At 37.2% G+C, this 21252-nt stretch overlaps 1 protein-coding gene across 1 annotated transcript in view; it reads right to left on the minus strand.

The window, feature by feature from the left end:
* Nucleotides 1–20059, minus strand: part of HDAC3 (histone deacetylase 3) — a 74449-nt gene extending 54390 nt beyond the window's left edge. Inside the window, exons 1-2 of the mRNA XM_053718608.1 lie at nucleotides 19922–20059; nucleotides 5913–5995 (exon numbers count right to left, since the gene is read on the minus strand). Of these exons, the coding sequence (XP_053574583.1) occupies nucleotides 5913–5995; nucleotides 19922–19976 (138 nt within the window). The 5' untranslated portion in view covers nucleotides 19977–20059. The remainder of the gene's footprint in view (nucleotides 1–5912; nucleotides 5996–19921) is intronic.
* Nucleotides 20060–21252: the final 1193 nt, after the last annotated feature.

The raw sequence follows: 21252 nt of genomic DNA on the forward strand, positions 1-21252 counted from the left end.
GTGAATTCTGTCCATGACTTCATCATAAGAAGTCTCCTTCTGGAGCGAGTTTTCTAGTTCCTCAAACCAAAAAGCCGCTGCAGTGGTTACAGGAATAATGCAAGAAATTGGTTGAAGAAGAAAACCTTGTTGAACAAAAATTTTCTTAAGTAAACCTTCTAATTTTTTATCCATAGGATCTTTGAAAGCGCAACTGTCTTCTATTGGTAAAGTCGTGCGCTTAGCTAGCGTTGAAACTGCCCCCTCTACCTTGGGGACCGTCTGCCACGCGTCCCTTCTGGGGTCAACAATTGGGAACATTTTCTTAAATATAGGAGGGGGAACAAAAGGTACACCTGGCTTCTCCCACTCCTTATTCACTATATCCGCCACCCTCTTAGGTATCGGAAACGCATCAGTGTGTACTGGGACCTCTAAGAATTTATCCATTTTACACAATTTTTCTGGGAACACCAAGGGGTCACAATCATCAAGCGTATCTAGGACCTCCTTAAGTAGGGCGCGGAGGTGTTCTAGCTTAAATTTAAATGCTATGGTATCAGGCTCTGCCTGCTGAGAAATTTTTCCTGTGTCAGAAATTTCTCCCTCAGACAGGCCCTCCCTCACCGCCAAGTCAGATTGATGTGAGGGCACTACAGATAAATTATCCTCTGCGTCTGCTTGCTCATTTTCTGTATTTAAAACTGAGCAATCACGCTTCCTTGGAAAAGCTGGCAGTTTGGATAAAAATGCTGCGAGAGAATTATCCATTACTGCTGCTAACTGCTGCATAGTAATAGCAATTGGAGCGCTAGATGTACTGGGCATCGCTTGCGCGGGCATAGCTGGTGTTGACACAGAAGGAGGGAATAGCGAGCTATCCTCACTACCTTCAGCTAAAGAATCATCTTGGGCTACATCTTTAAGCGTGATTTTACGGTCCTTAAGCTGCTTGGACGCTATGGCACACTTCACACATAAATTTAATGGGGGAACCACCTTGGCCTTTACACATACAGAACATAGGCTATCTGAGGGGTCAGACATGTTTGACAGACTTAGACAGAACTTCAATGCAATAAAAATTATTTTTGACAAAAACGATACTGTCTCTTTAAATAATAAAAGTGCACACTTTATTACTGAAACATCAGAAAACCATCAAATAAACATCCGATTTTAATGAAATTTTCACCACAGTGTCTTAATGCTTTGAGAAGATTGCACACAAATTTTCAAACCAATTAACCCCATAATGCCTAAACCAGAGCTAATAACAGCAGTTAACCGGTTAAAAACACTACAGTCCCATGCCACAGTCTCTACTGTGGCCTTTACCTTCCTTAGGGATTATTTTAGTAAGAAATAAGCCTCTCTGAAGTCCTTTCTGAAGCCTCTGGACTCCCCACGTGAAGCTGTATGAACTGCCTAGTGAAAACAACTGCGCAATTGAGGCGTGAAAATGAGGCCTCCTTCCTCTACATTCCAGAGTGGAGGGGCCTTTCTGACTAGATTAGGTGTCTAAGTAACTGCCAGGCGTAATATTAAACCCCATAAGTGTTTCAAAGTCTGAAAAAAACACCTTATTTCTACTTCAAACATGCCAAAAAGCAATCGATTTAGCCCACAATAGTGTCAACCAGCATAGAGCCCTTAATATAAGCCATAATTTTATACAGAGTCTAAGAAAAATGGCTTACCTATCCCAGAGGGGATTTCTGACAGTCTTCTAGCATTACTTGGTCTTGTTAGAAAAAACATAATTTATGCTTACCTGATAAATTTATTTCTCTTGTAGTGTATCCAGTCCACGGATCATCCATTACTTATGGGATATTAACTCCTCCCCAACAGGAAGTGCAAGAGGATTCACCCAGCAGAGCTGCTATATAGCTCCTCCCCTAACTGCCATTACCAGTCATTCGACCGAAAACATGCAGAGAAAGGAAAACCATAGGGTGCAGTGGTGACTGTAGTTTAATGGAAAAATTACCTGCCTTAAAGTGACAGGGCGGGCCGTGGACTGGATACACTACAAGAGAAATAAATTTATCAGGTAAGCATAAATTATGTTTTCTCTTGTTAAGTGTATCCAGTCCACGGATCATCCATTACTTATGGGATACCAATACCAAAGCTAAAGTACACGGATGACGGGAGGGACAGGCAGGCTCTTTATACGGAAGGAACCACTGCCTGAAGAACCTTTCTCCCAAAAACAGCCTCCGAAGAAGCAAAAGTGTCAAATTTGGAAAAAGTATGAAGAGAAGACCAAGTTGCAGCCTTGCAAATCTGTTCAACAGAAGCCTCATTCTTAAAGGCCCAAGTGGAAGCCACAGCTCTAGTAGAATGTGCTGTAATTCTTTCAGGAGGCTGCTGTCCAGCAGTCTCATAGGCTAACCGTATTATGCTACCAAGCCAAAAGGAGAGAGAGGTAGCCGAAGCTTTTTGACCTCTCCTCTGACCAGAATAAACGACAAACAGGGAAGACGTTTGTCGAAAATCCTTAGTTGCCTGTAGATAAAATTTCAGGGCACGGACTACATCTAGATTGTGTAGCAGACGTTCCTTTTTCGAAGAAGGATTAGGACACAAAGATGGAACCACAATCTCTTGATTGATATTCCTGTTAGTGACCACCTTAGGTAGGAACCCAGGTTTAGTACGCAGAACTACCTTTTCTGAATGAAAAATCAGATAAGGAGAATCACAATGTAAGGCAGATAACTCAGAGACTCTTCGAGCCGAGGAAATCGCCATTAAAAACAGAACTTTCCAAGATAACAACTTGATATCAATGGAATGAAGGGGTTCAAACGGAACCCCCTGTAAAACATTAAGAACTAAGTTCAAACTCCATGGTGGAGCAACAGTTTTAAACACAGGCTTGATCCTAGCTAAAGCCTGACAAAAAGCTTGAACGTCCGGAACTTCTGACAGACGTTTGTGTAAAAGAATGGACAGAGCTGAAATCTGTCCCTTTAAGGAACTAGCGGATAAACCCTTTTCTAAACCTTCTTGTAGAAAAGACAATATCCTCGGAATCCTAACCTTACTCCATGAGTAACTCTTGGATTCGCACCAATATAAGTATTTGCGCCATATCTTATGGTAAATCTTTCTGGTAACAGGCTTCCTAGCCTGTATTAAGGTATCAATAACTGACTCAGAAAAACCACGTTTTGATAAAATCAAGCGTTCAATTTCCAAGCAGTCAGCTTCAGAGAAATTAGATTTTGATGTTTGAAGGGACCCTGGATCAGAAGGTCCTGTTTCAGAGGTAGCGACCAAGGTGGACAGGATGACATGTCCACTAGATCTGCATACCAAGTCCTGCGTGGCCATGCAGGCGCTATTAGAATCACTGATGCTCTCTCCTGTTTGATTCTGGCAATCAATCGAGGAAGCATCGGGAAGGGTGGAAACACATAAGCCATCCCGAAGGTCCAAGGTGCTGTCAAAGCATCTATCAGAACCGCTCCCGGATCCCTGGATCTGGACCCGTAACGAGGAAGCTTGGCGTTCTGTCGAGACGCCATGAGATCTATCTCTGGTTTGCCCCAACGTCGAAGTATTTGGGCAAAGACCTCCGGATGAAGTTCCCACTCCCCCGGATGAAAAGTCTGACGACTTAAGAAATCCGCCTCCCAGTTCTCCACTCCCGGGATGTGGATTGCTGACAGGTGGCAAGAGTGAGACTCTGCCCAGCGAATTATCTTTGATACTTCCATCATTGCTAGGGAGCTTCTTGTCCCTCCCTGATGGTTGATGTAAGCTACAGTCGTGATGTTGTCCGACTGAAACCTGATGAACCCCCGAGTTGTTAACTGGGGCCAAGCCAGAAGGGCATTGAGAACTGCTCTCAATTCCAGAATGTTTATTGGTAGGAGACTCTCCTCCTGATTCCATTGTCCCTGAGCCTTCAGAGAATTCCAGACAGCGCCCCAACCTAGTAGGCTGGCGTCTGTTGTTACAATTGTCCAGTCCGGCCTGCTGAATGGCATCCCCCTGGACAGATGTGGCCGAGAAAGCCACCATAGAAGAGAATTTCTGGTCTCTTGATCCAGATTCAGAGTAGGGGACAAGTCTGAGTAATCCCCATTCCACTGACTTAGCATGCACAATTGCAGCGGTCTGAGATGTAGGCGTGCAAAGGGTACTATGTCCATTGCTGCTACCATTAAGCCGATCACCTCCATGCATTGAGCTACTGACGGGTGTTGAATGGAATGAAGGACACGGCATGCATTTTGAAGCTTTGTTAACCTGTCTTCTGTCAGATAAATCTTCATTTCTACAGAATCTATAAGAGTCCCCAAGAAGGGAACTCTTGTGAGTGGAAAGAGAGAACTCTTCTTTTCGTTCCCATAGTCCTCTCACACATCCTATCTAGTCGTTGGGTGCAAGAGAATGACTGGTAATGGCAGTTAGGGGAGGAGCTATATAGCAGCTCTGCTGGGTGAATCCTCTTGCACTTCCTGTTGGGGAGGAGTTAATATCCCATAAGTAATGGATGATCCGTGGACTGGATACACTTAACAAGAGAAATGACTGATCATACCTGAAGCAGTTAAGCCTGCAAACTGTTCCCCCCAACTGAAGTTCTCTGGTTTCAACAGTCCTGCGTGGGAACAGCAATGGATTTTAGTTACTGGTGCTAAAATCATACTCCTCTCAGCAGAAATCTTCATCACTTTCTGCTGCAGAGTAAATAGTACAAGCCGGCACTATTTTAAAATAACAAACTCTTGATAGAAGATATAAAAAACTACAACTAACACCACATACTCTTTACCACCCCCATGGAGATGCTACTAGTTAGAGCGGCAAAGAGAATGACTGGGGAGGCGGAGCCGGAGGGGAGCTATATGGACAGCATTGCTGTGTGCTCTCTTTGCCACTTCCTGTAGGGATTGAGAATATCCCACAAGTAAGGATGAAGCCGTGGACCGGATACACCAATGTAGGAGAAATAGTGACAATTACTGTAGTAAAATTTTCCAGACTATAACACTGAGACACAGATTGCACTGTAATGCTGTAAACAGAGTGAACTGCGCATAACAAAATGGTGCCAGTCACTTTTCTCACAAATATTACAGCACTGTTTCAAAATCCTTGGAGGTTGTACTTCAGCTCCACAAAGCGCTGTATTAGCGAAGCGCTGTAAAGTGAGGTATACCTGTAACTGTGTGTAGGAATGCAAAAAGCTCCTCCCCTACTGGGAGCTAAGACTTATTTGCATTGGCTGAACTCGTAAATTATAACCAGGGCGGTGTCTTTAACAAGACAAAGAAAGTTCAGTTTAAGGGTATGTAACAGAAAGACTTTTGGGTAGAATTGTCCTGGGACCCAAGCCACTAACATCATTAACAGCAGTTCTCCACATATCTAAAGGAATTTGGTAATAAGTAAGATATTGTGTTTCTATTATTTTTGTGCCCCCTTCTCGTTTTAAAGAATTGTAACTTTGCAATTGTATGTTATTTTAAATGTCTTTATAATTTTGCACAGTGTAACCTGTATTGATATTTTTTTTATTAAACACATTGAAAATCTCATTCTGTCTTTTGGGCTCTAATATCTGAATTCACACTCCGTTGAAAGGCACGTTACCTAATTGTTAAATTGTGTGAGTTTTTGGGGGTTCCCAAAACGCCCCTTTAATGTAGAAGTTTTGGTGGTGGCAGAAAGGAGTTGCAAGGTTAAGGGAACCAAAGCTGTGTGCCATTAACCCCTTTATGCTCACACCCCTCTATTGTGACGTTGAGAAGGTTTGATTCGTCACAATGACTTTCTTAGAAATTGAATGTCTGCATAAGATCAATGGGGAACAACTTTAAAAGTTTTGTTGACTATTAATTTGTATTGCAATACAAATTTAACACACAGATGTAGAAAATCAGCAGCCAACAATAACTTGCGCCACTTACAATCATCTTCTTATAAAGACCATAGTGGAGAACCAGACTGTGTGTAAGAGCCAAACGGTGAGGTTTCATTGGATGACCAGTGCCTACGAGACAGGGAAAAAGGTTAGTGCATCTAATTTTTGCATTAGAATTTCTTAGACCAAATAGTTTATGCTTTACTATTTCTCTTGCCTCCAAGACTTTTCACACATTGCTCTTGTCCTCTGGAACTGTCTACCCTGCTCCATCAGACTGTCTCCAACCTTGTATAGCTTTAGAGTAGACACTCTTTGAAAACGCACCTATTCAGATAGGCTTACCATCTCTTCTCACCCTACCCAAAATAAATCTTTTAACTGCCTTGACTCACTGCTGCAGCTGCAATCCATGTGACAAACTCCCCAAATCTTAGGTCTCTGCATCCTCAACCTGTATACTATAAGCTCTTCGGAGCAGGGCTCTCCTCCTCCTCTACTAGTTTTGTTTGGTCTGTTATGTTTTGTTGTATCTTATCACAAATCTCTGTCATTGTGTAGCCCTATCTCTGTACCCAGTGCTACAAGATATTGCCGCACTATACGAATAAACAATAATTGCTTCTTCTAAGCCTACCTAGGTATGCTTTAAATAAAAAAAGAGGCCTTAAGGGCAAGGATAACCACTTCTTTTTACTACTGTTTAGGAAACAAACACACACATACTATTCATATAACCTTTTTTAATTAAATTTTAATGACAAATGCATTTTTCACACTTTTTGTGGCAGGTTTCGCACATCATTAAAAAAATGGTATAGTTTGAATCTGCTGGGTCTCCTGAAGCTTACCATAAAAGTCAACGCGTTTCGGCCTTTCCTTAGGCCTTTATCAAGACATTTATAGTAAGCTTCATTCTGATTATTCATACAATATTTTAGCATTATTGCACCATGTTGTATTTTTTTCATCCACAGGATTAACACTAAAAGCACCTAAACTGTATTTCCCAGCTTCTAAAACCACACCATTTTTACTTTTTCTCTACACATACAATTTTTCATCATTTCATTTTTCATTTATTTTTCATTTTTTAATAATTTATTATTTTTTTATTTCTTATTTTTACCTATTTTTTCATCTTTGCAATTTTTTTCACTTTTTAAACTTGTTCCATTTTTAAGTCACTATTTAGTCCTTTTTTAGCCAGTTTTTGCTCACTAACACGGATTTTTAGGTTTTATAATTTCACAATATACTTTTTTCACATTTCCCACCAAATCTGGGAAGGAACTCGCTATCCCTCAAGGATCCATTATTTATCATTTATTATTATTTTTATTTTTTTACATCTTGTTTCTTTATTTTCCAAAAACACGTTACATCATATACATTCGGTTGAAAGTAAAAGTAAAAACATAGCCATTTTCTTCATGGCACATACAAGAACAACCTTTAATCTACTTCTAAGGAAACCTTTATAGTAATAGACTATAAATGAATCTTATTTTAGATTTATAAAATATTCCTTTAAACCAATGTCACTTTTTTAAATAGTGCCTTTATTTTTACCGAATTTCTTTTACAAAAAATTAAACCATATATCTAAAAATTCATTTATTTATTCAATTAATAGTTGCACATAAAATAACTAACTAAAATACATTCAATATCAGATGTTGCACATTCATTCACTCTTACTACTAACAGTTCATTTTATCTAGAAAAAGGGTTAAAAATTACACTTTAATTAACATTTATGCAAAATAGACAATTTCAAGGGGAAGGTGCTGCCATAGGTAAGGAGGGTATTATCACTTCCAAAACCCTTTATCAGAGATTCCCTATTGTTCAGCACCTACCTATTGGTATTAACACAAATTAATAAAAAAGGTTACTAAAGTTAGACTAATTAGAAGATAGGAATAGTCACTTCCAGTATTCTAAAATGAGTAGCCATACTATGTAGTAACCTTGGATAAAAATATATATGAGGGCTAGTGGACCCAGTGAGCGTGTAGTAAAGCTAGGGATAAGGCTAGTAGCAGGGTATCAGGGGATCACAATCACACTTGCATATGTATTCACAAATCATGCAGGACAAGCTATGCGCTCAAAGGTGTCCTCCTACCTGCGTACTGCTTTGATTAAACAAAGTCAGCCGATTGCTAGCTAAAATCTCTAAATAGTAAATTGCATATACAAATAACATACATCCAAAGCATTCATATTTCACAGAGTATGACAAATAGGTAATAGCTCTAAGTGATCGATTTTATGCCAAACCAATATACACTAAGAATTGTCAATATATAAGCTGTGCTTATGGTAACTGCGTTATGTTGTTAGGACTATATTGCCATATTCAACATGGATTAGCAAATTTGTAACCCTTCCTTAATTATACCCAACATCATATCACACCACAGTACAAGCACTTAAAATATCCAATAGCGGTTGTAATACAGGACAGCTATAACGAATGCTCAGTGTTTGTTTTGAGATACGCTGTACACCAGGCCACGCCCACCGACGCGTTTCTGTCACTTGAACGTGACTTCGTCAGGGCATAGGGCCAGCCCAGCGTAAGACTACGCTATTTATTATCAGCGGTTGTCATAGTAACGTGTTTATTGCCTCCTTGGTTATTTGCGGAAGTGTAACACCGCCCTGGCTGATTCCGATGTAAACTTTGAGATCATTTCTGTGAACAAGTATTTACTTTATTGGTATGTCTCAAAAACAATTATAAAAATCATTCATATGTACTCAGTCTGATCAGTATGTAATGATTCAGAATAGCGATAATTGCATATTATAAATACACAAGTTTGGTGACTAAATTGAGGAACATCAGATGTTATTAAACATTATCTTCACAAGTTAATAGTTCTATTCAATTAGTATATAGCATATATTTCATTCATTTGGTTCAGGGGTAAAATACATACTTTTACAGAAAATGTATTTGTGACAATGGGTATTGTTGGAGAAAGGGAATATAGACAGACTAGTAATGCTGTGTACAGGATACAAAAACACAAAAAAGTGGAGAAAAATTTGTGTATATATATATATATATATATCCTGTATTATCCTCATATCCTCATTCCAGAAGTACTCACAGCATCCTAATACATTATTATATTATGTGTTCTGTGATAATTATCATCAAAAACACGCTGGGTAATCCCCTCGTCGTTTTAAGGGAAAAGTATATGTATTCTTAATTCAATTTCGGTCTGTACAGTCATGCCTTCATATTAGAACGATTACGTATGATCATGTAAAAACGTCCATGCACTAATTAATATAGACTTATAAATTTAATTGAGGAATACCGCTGATTAACCCAGTTCAACTTACTCTTATAATAAATAAGATAAAGAGATGCTGTGTATAGTACTTATAGTCCTCTTAAGTCCAGATTATATGTTGTGTATCTGTCAAAATAACCAAAAGCATTGTATGTTACTACCTAATTCAGGCTTCTTAATATCTGTCAGATTTATAGGAAGCATTTATATGATATAGCCTCATTCAGGCCTCTGGGTGCAGTGGATTTTAGTTCATGAATCCATCTGCATTCCTTTTTTAACAACATTCTCGTAATGTCACCCCGTCTACCTTTTACTTTTAGTTGCTCTATTGCAAAAAAGAAAATATCGTATTTATGCTCCTGATGCACACTGTTCATATGTTGTGCCACTGGTACATTTCTGTTCCATTTTATATCACCTATGTGTTCTAGTACTCTGGTACGTAGCTCTCTTGAGGTTTCACCCACATAGATTCTGGGACATTTACACATAGCAACATAGATCACTCTTTTAGATCTGCAATTCAAAAAATCTTTAATTTCATATTGTTTCTTTATATCTGGATGTATGAAGATTTTAGTGGGGGCCATATTTTTACAGGCTTGGCATCTCCCACATTTGTGGAAGCCTTTTGTCTCTCTAAGCCAAGTTCTAGGTTGTTCCTTTGAATAATGGCTATTCATTAGAAGGTCTTTCAGATTTCGTGACCTTCTATATGTTATTACTGGTTTGTCTGAGATTAACTCTCTCAGGTCCTCTTCCTCTTGGAGTACATGCCAGTGTCGTTGGAAGATGTTTCTGATACATACATTTTTATCATCAAAGGTCCCTATAATTCTTACAGGCTGTGGCTCATTACTTTCCGGTTTCACCTTGTTTGAATTATCCAAGAGTGAGGCTCTATCTAGGGCCTTTGCTCTCTGGTATGCTCTTTTTAAACATCTTCCTGGGTACCCCCTTTCCCTAAATCTTCTTCTTAGTTCCCCTGCTTCTGCTTCGAAGTCTGATTCAGTGCTGCAGTTGCGTCTAGCTCTTAAATATTGGCCAAACGGAATGCCCATTTTTTGTTTTTTTAGGGTGAAAACTCTCCCATTTTAGAAGACTATTGGTTGATGTCTCTTTTCTATAAAGTTTAGTGTTCAGAGTACCATCAGTTTCTTTTCTGATTATCAAATCCAGAAAGGAAATTTGTGCAGGATTTATCGTGGAGGTATACCAAAATCCCATCTGTGTTGTTATTTAGCCATAGCATAACATTTTCAAAATCCATCCGTGTGCCTGTCCACAGAATCAAGACATCATCTACATATCTGATGTATAAGTCCATATATTTCATATATGGATTAGACTCTTGGTTCAAAATAACACAAATTAATAAAAAAGGTTACTAAAGTTAGACTAATTAGAAGATGGGAATAGTCACTTCCAGTATTCTAAAATGAGTAGTCATACTATGTAGTAACTTTGGATAAAAATATATATGAGGTTAGTTAGAAACTGTGCATCTGTGATGAGATATTTCAAAATCTACACACCGTTGAGCCAGTTGAAGGATAACTGGTGAGAAAGTTCCGATATCTCTGTGTACTGTTGTACTGAAGGGCAGAGTGTGGATTTGACAAGCTGGAATAAAGAACCATAATATTTTCTATACTTGCGCAAGTATCACCAGGTAACCGGGTGACGTCACACGCACAGCGTGGAAGACCCGGAGGAAGGGAGCACATCGGTGCGGCATTACACAGGAGGAGAATTATCGTAGCTCACACCCCAGAGAAACCCTTGGCTGAGAGGCGAGGTATGAGAGCCCCCAGGGTGGAGAAGGCTCATAGACTTAAATTTAAAATCTATCATCGCTAAGCTGTAAGGAGTGTTTATCCCATAGCCGGACAAGCCTTTTCCCATAGCCGGACAAACTTTTTGAGAATAAGAGAGGGGCTAATATCACGCTACTTGTAAAGAACCTGTGTGCTATTGGGACTACTGTTGTGTATAACACAAGATCGCAACTGCTGCTTATCTAAAGAATATTGTTTCAACTATAGTGTTTATTATACCGGTCTTTTTACTAGCATTTTTTATCAAATATTTTAATATTGGCTTCTTAGGTTATTAATTAAATGTTGCAATACTATAAATGTTAATGCAAAATTGATTGATCTAATGCAATATTGATTGATTTAATCGCAATTAGATGAACTGTTAGTAGTAAGAGTGAATGAATGTGGAACGTCTGATATTGAATGTATTTTAGTTAGTTATTTTATGTGCAACTATTAATTGAATAAATAAATGAATTTTTAGATATATGGTTTAATTAATTTTTTGTAAAAGAAATTCGGTAAAAATAAAGGCACTATTTAAGAAAGTGACATTGGTTTAAAGGAATATTTTATAAATCTAAAATAAGATTCAATTACAGTCTATTAATATAAAGGTTTCCTTAGAAGTAGATTAAAGGTTAGTAAGAACAGAATAATCTGCCATTTTTATTACTAAAAACCCACAGCTTTTCAGCGCCATCTGTATACATTTAAATCTCTAATTACCCAAATAACTACCTAGGAAGGAGGTAGTAATCCCAGATAGGCTAGGTGGGCAGAGTTTTAAGCGCTGTACTTCATATCTATTTTTTACATACAAGAACAACACATATCTATGAGGAGTTAGTCCAAGTATGGTGAGTCAAGTGGTTTCCGGATTGGGAGAAAAACAAAGTCTCTCTATGATCCAAGCAAAGGCTGTGTGGTTATTCAAACAGAAATAAAGTAGAAACAAACAACAACAAAACTAAACAGTCAGGGAATTGCAATACAAACATCACACAATAAACAGTGTTAAAACAGTATAAGCTCGAAAAGTGACATTCTATAAGATTCTATTCAAGAGAGAAAGAGTGAAAGGCTCAAGGGCTCCCGTCACACTAAGTCAGCATATATTGGCCATAAAGTTCTTTATTTATTATAAATGTATTGTTCCCATAACAGCATCATATCTTGAAAGAAATCCATACGGCCAATCTTAAAATAATAATATCTCTCTAGGGTCAAAGTATTTTTTACTAGGTCAATACATTGGGGGATAGTACGCATCAAGGGACTTTTCCAAAGTGTAGGAATGAGTCTCTTGGCCACATTTAACAAAATTTGGTATAGGTGTCTCCTGATTTTACATGGAATATCAAATAAAGCATTAAATAAAATTGTCTCTGGGGAGAGGTCAAAATGGATGCCTATAATGTGACAAGCTAGTGAATGAATTTGTGCCCAAAAGAGATTTATCACCTCACAATCCCACCAAATATGATACATAGTACCTGCTCGGCCGCAGCCTCTCCAACATCTGTCACTTGCATTTTTGAACATATGTTTTAACTTGCTAGGGGTTAAGTACCATCTAGTAATAACCTTTAAATTAGTTTCTAAACCCGCTGCAGAATGGGCAGATTTGGCAGTGGCCTTGAACCATGAGGACCACTGTTTAGTGGAGATTGGTAAATTAATTTCCTTTTCCCATTTAAGAGTGTAATTCGGGAATGTAGGGTAGTGTGATTTGAGAAGGTATCGGTACATTAATGAAATAACTTTTTTTGGATGTAGCAACGATGTGCAAAGAGTTTTGAATACTGTAAGTTGTCTTAACATATCTTTGTTTGACTTATGAGTAGTCAGGAAGTGTCTTACTTGGTGGTAGAATAACCAAGTAATAACCCAAGTATAACCTGGGTAATACGTACCAGTGAGACCCCTCTCCCGAAGGGCGTGGACAGAGCTATCCACTCCCCTCACTTACCACATAAAGCTTCTAGAGAGACACCACCCCTTCCTCCTCCTAGTGAGGTCCAGCCAAAATGGGTGAACAAGGCAAAAGGGAGGGGGCCTGGTAAGTATTACCCAGGGTATTGGACAAGATATAGAAATTGCTTATATTTTGTTGTTAATTTCCAATTATATTGGTCCCCCTGGTAATACAGAGCAATAATTAAAGAAAGGGTGGTAAATAAATAAAAACATTGATACTAATAATAATATAAATCCATACAAATGAAACTGAAGACAAAATCTTACAACCAAATTTAGCAGAAGCTGATAGGCAAACAACAAGTTGAAAATAAAAATAAAGTTCCCTTTTTTCTGAAACCATATAAAACATCTGTACAACCAAATTAAAGATGGTAGATCCAGAAAGAGCCAGACCTAACGAGAATATGATGAGCCCTCTGCAACTTGCTCATTCTATTACTTGTTTGAACACAAAAATAACGAACAAACCAAGTAAAGATGGTAGACCTAGAATGTCTACTCAAAATGAGGACCTTGTTTCAAAAAGAAAAAACAGCTACAAAAAGGAATTGAGTCCTCTAGCAGAGAACTTAAAAAAGATCACAACCAAGAGGTTAAAAATGAGTTAATTTGATACCGCTACTTACCAAGACTGCAGGAAGGAAAAAAGAATGTCTTGACTTAAATAAAAGTCAGAGACAATATAGGTAACAGATCTCAAGACTATTCCATCATGATAAAATAAGGTATAACAATATCACATAAAGTAACTAAAATCCGAAGCATACCTGGTGTTGAAATAGTCTCTGGAAAAAATAGTTTCAATGAGAGACCAGATATAGATAAAACTAAGAAGGATCCAAAAGTAAAAACCCAGGATGAATGTGTAAAACTCCAAGTAAATTGGGAATGGACTAAGACTTGAAAAGTTAACAAAACTAAAAGATCTAAAGCCTCAGGTGTTGGAGCACAAGTGTCTGACAAAAAAGGCAAAAATTTTGGAATAAACTAAGATATAACCTTATTAGCAGAATGCCAACAGAAAGCAGAATATCTGCTATACAAATATAATATTGGACTATCCAAAAGAAAAAAATAGATCAAGAATGTGTAAACAAAACATTAAGGCAACAAATGAAACTGCAGTAACCGACACTTTCATCAACCAAGCCTTAAATCTAAAACTCAAAATATGAAAATAACTATGTGAGCTCGTTGACCTTAGCACTAGGCGCCGGTCCCCAAATTTGCCTCCAGGCCTTCCCAACAGAATAGAAATAGGCAATCAGCTGATATTACACCTTTGCCCCAAAAAATGAGGCCCACTTAGGGAAGCCAGAAAACAGACCCGAAAACCAGTGCCCCAGAGGAAAGCCTGCATGAAAAAAGGGAAGAATTACAAATAATTTCTTCCCCTAAAAAGTATCTTGTAGATAAGGAATCAGAAAAATAATGAAAACCCATAGATCAGAGTGAACTTCCAAAACAGGAGTATCCAATCCTAGGACTTGAACATCTGGAAAAAATAGATATATTGTGAAATTGACAAAATAAACTAGAAGCCATAGATTTATATATGGAAGATTCCATTTGTCCATAATCCTACAAAAACTAAAATTGTAGACTTAACAATCTGTTGGAAATACCTTCTCCCTGATAAGGAAGTTTGTGCAGAGGCACATAAAACCTGAAATATGAATGGCTATTAGAAACTTGCATTAAGCCCGTAAAAATACATAATAAAATTCTCCTTCAGGACTAACGGAGTTCTTGTTACTCCATTGCAAAATGAACCAATTTGGTTCAATTTGGTTCTAACAGGACAGACCTCTGACAGATTAAAAAATATATATAAATAACTGAAAAGGGAGAATGCAGTGAAAGAAAAAATCAACTGTTTCTAGAAATAACAGATAAATACTTGAAACTATAACCCTCAGTTACTAAAGACTTCTAATGAACTGAAATTTCACAGTAATTTCAAAGATTCTTAGGGAGTGGAAATATACCAGAGCAAAAATCAAGATTAAAAATGTCTCCAAGATGGAAAGTTGCTTACAAGCAGAGGCAAAAAAAAGTAAATTAATAGGATAAAAAAACAAGACTGGAAAAGAATGCCCTGTACGAAAAATTACAATAGAATCACAGAAAAAATTGTGTACTCTGTATCAGATCACAGACCAGGCTGTTAGCTCCAAAATGTACTAAACAAAGTATTATGTGAAAAGAATCTAAATTCTGATTCTTCTTGCCTATAAAGAAAAGTAGTGTTATTTATTTATTTTTCGAAATAAATAATCAAAATACTTTAAATAAACACAAGTTTTGTGCAATAAACATTCTTTTTTTTTTAGTGGTGTAACAATCACTTAAACCATATTTATGTCAAGCACAACCATTTATGTTTTTCAAAACAGCTAGGATTAAGTTAATTTCTGAAACATAATGAGATAAAAAATATTGGAGCCTTAAGGCCCTTCTTACCAGACTTGTGGAAACCATAAATTCAGGAAAAATGTTAAAATAACTAGTACATAGTTTGACAGAGAAAAGTGTTTTGTTTTCTGAAAATCTGCAAGAGAAGGTAAAAAGATTGTTAGCTTTAGAAAAAAAATAATCAGGAAAAACATAACAGGCTACACAGTTAAAGCATAGCCAAGGTAAAAACAGACAGAAAATACATCAAGAGGCTGAACATGTAAAGCCCAGCCTGGGTAGAATATAACTGACTTCCTTTATACTTTTTGTATAAAACAAAGTCCGACTATAAAAACTCAAAAGAAAAAAAAGAGATAAATGCAAATTATATATTCTAACCCAAAAATGTAAATTTTAGACTCAAATACTCAAAAATCAATTCTTTTTTTTTTTTTAACTCAAGTACAAGCAGGAGAAAATCAATCAGGGTGTGTCTCCTAAATGCTCCCTAGATAATTAAAGGTAGGTTATTAAAAAGGAGCATAGGTAAAAAATTAGACCATGGAAAAAAACATGCAGCATAAAAACAGAGAAACCAAAAAAGGCAAGAATAAATACTATCTGACTTTAAACAAAAGCTCAGAAAAAAGTAAATGTTTTCACCAAAAAGGAGATGAAATACATTTTACATGTTTGTAATTGTGCTTAAAACTTTATATTATCACATAATGAAAAGTATACAGCTTGTAGACTAGCTTTGCCTACAAAAAAATAAGACTCCCTGATGGAGATAAATTCCTCTCAGATTATGCTCCATTCTTTTATCTATTACATCTGTAAAAGATCTAGCATCATAAAAATGTGAAAACATTTTTATATATGTTTTCATATATCGCAAACTGCTTTACAGATCTTACAAAAAATATATGAACATATAATGCTTTAAAGCGTCAGAGACATGGGAATACTGGTCTGATGAAAAATTTGAACTAAACCAATCAGGTGATATTTGAGACAATTCATCTTCAATGCCCAGGGAACTCTAAATCCCATTAAAGGACCAGTCAACAATACAGGACACAATCAATTTATTTAGAAATATTTGCATATTCAAACATGATAGGAAAGTCGGTTTCTAAATCTTCACTATCACAGGCACAGTCAGGATTTTTAATATTATCCATAGAACCCTCAGGTGATTCAGAAAAAGAAGCTTCCACTATAAATCTGCCCAATATACACTTTACAAAGTTTATTGTCTTGCCAGCAAGGGTTAGCACAAAGGGAACAGGTGGGCATAGGCTGGGCTGTATTACCATAAAAAAAAGTATAACCAGCCATAATGAATAAACAATATGAATTTACAAGACATAAAAAATATCACACCTTGTAGTTAGCCCTAATTCCTCCCAGGCTGTAAGTTGGAGGTTGAAGCTGACCTGGATCATTTATATCCTCTATGAAAATGCTGAACACATATCTTAATAAAATATGTTAAAGTGAAGGTAAAGTAACCTTAGTCTCTATCCAGTATTCCGTTTATGGAGTCAAATAAATATAGGTTTCACTCATCATTTTTTTCAGCTCTATGTATAAACCAAGTTATAAACTGTTTTAATGCAATTTATTAAACATTTTTAGTCAACCCGAAAATATATATATATATATATATATATATATATATATATATATATATATATATATATATATATATTTTTTTTTACCTATTGATTACGTTTTTTTATTGTCCTATTGAAATGTAGGCCGTTAGGTGACCGTCACTAGACGTCATCCGCCCACTTATTCAAGAGTGCATGCGCAATAAATTTTTCTGTGGATTCCACACTGCGCGCGCACCCCTTTTGAACATGCGTTATAGTTTCAGGTAGGAATCCCTAAATAAGTGGTAGGCAGCATCGGAGAGTAGCGCATGCACAGTTTAATTCCGAATCATGAACGCGCTGTTGAGAGCGGGTGGGACTGCTCAAGAGGTCACAGCTTGCAGAACAGGGAAGTAGGGCTTGGGAGGAGTCGGCGGCCAAACGGTGAGGGAATGTGAAATATATTTTTATGGATAAAAATACCAGTAGTAAAAAAAAAAAAACTTTGCGAATACATTAAAGTACTATTGAGAAATGGTTGGTTAGCTGCAATACCGGGTAACTTTACCTTCACTTTAAGCGCAAGAAGCTTAAAATGCAATTTTTTAATTTGTAATAAAATATGTTAAGCCCGAGAATTATTAATATAAAAGCATTTGGGTGCCAAAAAACGAGTGCATAGCGCTTACCAGTATACAGATACCAAACGCCACAAAGAGATTTCGTAGAAAAGTATTTTCCTCCGAGAGAGTAGGAGTAAAGTACTACACTCGAAAACCACACCAAAGTCTAAAAATGGATTTGTGTGCGTGCACCGTTCAGACGTAGTCCCCTTGACATCCCCTACTGATGATGCTACTGTAACATGGCGGCCCCCACAAGGAAACCGTAGGAAACGGAATTCCTACCGCCAAAATTGCCAATCCAGTGACAACTGGTGCTGACAGCTGGAAGGATTACCAGCTCACAATCGGCAACAGGAAGCCAAAGAAAAAATTGAAAACTTAAAGCCCAGAAGGTAAGAAACGGAGAGGGATTCCTAGCCCTGTCCACCTAGCAGGCTGGACAGAACTAGGAGAAGGAAGGGGTGGTGTCTTTCTAGAAGCTTTATGTGGTAAATGAGGGGAGTGGATAGCTCTGTCTATGCCCCTCGGGAGAGGGGGTTCTCACTGGTAAGTATTACCAGGGGGGCCAAGATAAAAGGGATTATATATCTTTTTAAACAACAATTATATGTTGACTATCCCTTTAAAACTCTAAACTTAAAACATAGGTCCCCTGATTTATCAGAACTAGCTATATAATTTAACAGATTAAAGTTCCCTTCTTTTACACCAGGCTAGTTCAATTAATTGTATCTAACTCTCCAAATCTAACTTATCCATACTGGTAACTCTCTTTTTATTTATGCAAATTATGACACTTAGGGAAGTCTCCCTAAGTGTGATGCGGGAATCCAGACGTGGACCCGTTGCTCAGTGTGCCTAGAGGGATATGGCTGCACCTCACTGATGTGGCCCACAATAGGCCGAAACGTACGTCTGGGGTTTTGCCGTTTCTCTCGTTCAGAGAGGGATTGCCTGGTATTTCGGTGCTGGACTGTACTGTGAAGTCAGGATCAGACTGATATGCTACAGGAAAGTTCTTCTCTGTGAAAGGCACACATTGAGTAAAAAGAGGCTGCTTCTAGGGTGGTAACTAACCATAGAACAAGCTATTATGCTATTGTTCTTTCCCAGGTTGAGCGCTTCTCTCTTTTTATTTATGGTAACTGTATGGGTCTGAGCAAATAAAGATTTTTTCAAAACTATGTTCTTATAATAACAGTTTTGATGTTTGAGCAGCAGTTATAGGTGATAAAAAAAACTGAAGGATGTCCAATATACTGTATGTGTCTGTCTAGTTCTGCTTAATTAAACAGGTACATCAATACACCACACTGTCAAAGATATTGCAGCTTGTCAAGTGAAAACAAGCTAAAGCACAGCATATGTGTTTTTTTGGTTTAGCATATAACCTTAGTGAGCAAATTGACAAACATGGTAATTTAAACAATCTGTCCATTAAAGCCACCCATGTGCAAAACATTGTATTCCTCTGTATTTAAATACTGAATTATAATCACTGCCAAAAGGAGGATATATTAAGGTCACTAAAACTTATTTAAACATGCACTCTTCAATTAAGTAGTACCCAATATACATCTGGACAAACCAAGTCTGCCAGTTTCTAGATTATGAACATAATACTACAAACCAATTATTACTAAGAATACTGTATTTATTCAGATTAGCTTTTTCTTAGAGATAGATTAAAATCCATTCATTGTTATTTACATGTTTTACAGCAACTCAGGTCCACTCTCTCAGTTTTACATTTCTTTACACTGTCACATAATTGCAGTAACCATTTAGCTGAAATTGTCCTATGATGGTGTATTATTTCTCGAATTGATTTAAAAAAAAAAAAAATTATAAGAATGAGATAAAGTACAAAATTATATTTTCTTTGAAGTATGAAGTCAGCCATAAAAAAAGTAAAGTCTAACATTGGCTATCAAAAAGCAATAGGTAGCCTTGGAGGCGAGCTCTTACTCAGTGTCTGTGTGTCATGGGGAGCTGATGTCCCTAACATGCCATGGGTTGTAAGAGACCATACACAGAGTCAGGGTGAGTGAATATATTAAAATAACAATTTAGCAGTGCAAAGGTACAATTAAACAAAGTACTGAATATCAGTATTATCAACATAAGACTGTTTATGTTACAGCAGAAAAGGAAAAAGGGGTAGAAATCACAAGTGGCCATTTATTTCCCATTGAAACAAGTGTCCAGAAATGTAACTTCTCCTTGCTCGTCCTTATTTGCATTAGCCTAATAACAATGGAGGAATCTCTAGTTTTCACAAACTTATACCTTCCAGACAATATCTTACCATAATGAAAGTTCCCCACATCCGGGTCGTAAAAATAAGCGACAGTTTTTGACATTTCAGTGACAGCAAACGACACGACTATAGTAAGCTGCAAACTCTCTATACCACCAGGCTCAAAACCAATTCCGGAGACGCACCGGAACTTCGTCATCAGTCGGCTGTAACTGAAAGTAACATAGCGCAGTACTGCAACAGTACCAGCCCGACGGCATCATTAGTTGCTATGTGGAATGGTAACTCTTCTTAGACGTATATTTCTTGTTTCACCGGCAGATGTCGCAGTAAATTTTGTTCGTAGAGAACAATAGGGTTTAAAGTTGCACACAGTAAAGGCTCGTTTTGGTGTTGGCATAAAACATGTTTTTCTGTTTTCAAAATTAGATTTATCTAGATTTTATTGTCAAGCCCCGGTTTCAAGTCTCTCCTGTCTCAAGTTTTTCTCTTTATTATACGCACTCGCACAATTTACATTTATATACTGTATATATAGGACAATTGTAGTTACAATTGAAATGTGCGTGTATGCTTTATAACAATCCTGCAGAAATGTATAAAAACATGTAGGCTCAAGGTTTCATACAATGTATACACGTAGGTGAGAAGAGCTGGCTAGGGAAAGTCTATGGGGAAAACAGGGACTTGCACCCCAACATTATGGCTCCCCTTTTTGTTCCTGGAGACATAGACACTGAGTATTGTTAGTAGACCTCATCTGAACACCATACCATTTTTTTGAGTAAAATAATACTATAAGGCCGAGAAAATAATTTAGAACGCTAAACTCAGATTTTATACATTTGTAACTGTTTACTGTATACAGACATTTACAGCAGCCCTGGCAATACCTACTGCAGTCTTTATATAGATGTGTGTATGTTGTATGCTTCTAGTAAAAGTTATTTCTAAAGCCTGGATTTTTAGAGGTGAACCTATCTTGTTTCTATTGATTTACTCACAACATTTTAATTTTATGTTTTAAAGCCTAGGGGGAAATATATGTTTACATTTGACCAATGAGTCCTAAAAAGACCCAATTTAGAGATTAAACCCTAACCCCCCCCCCCCTTATATTGTGTTTTAAACGTACAAACTCCTGATTATGTTTTCAGTTGTGCTCATGTCTGGGACCCTTATATGTGAAAGCACTATCCTTTAGTTCAGGAAGTTCAGGAAGTGCAGGAACACTAGAGAGCTCTGCAGTGAAAATGCCCAAGAAAGGCTTCTAAAAAGAAACTTTAAAGTGACACTAAACCCCAAAAAATTATTTCATGATTGAAGTAGAGAATACAATTATAAACAGCATTCTAATTTACTTCTATTATCTAATGTGC

Source organism: Bombina bombina, chromosome 6 (assembly GCF_027579735.1).
Source record: "Bombina bombina isolate aBomBom1 chromosome 6, aBomBom1.pri, whole genome shotgun sequence".
NCBI lineage: Eukaryota > Metazoa > Chordata > Amphibia > Anura > Bombinatoridae > Bombina > Bombina bombina.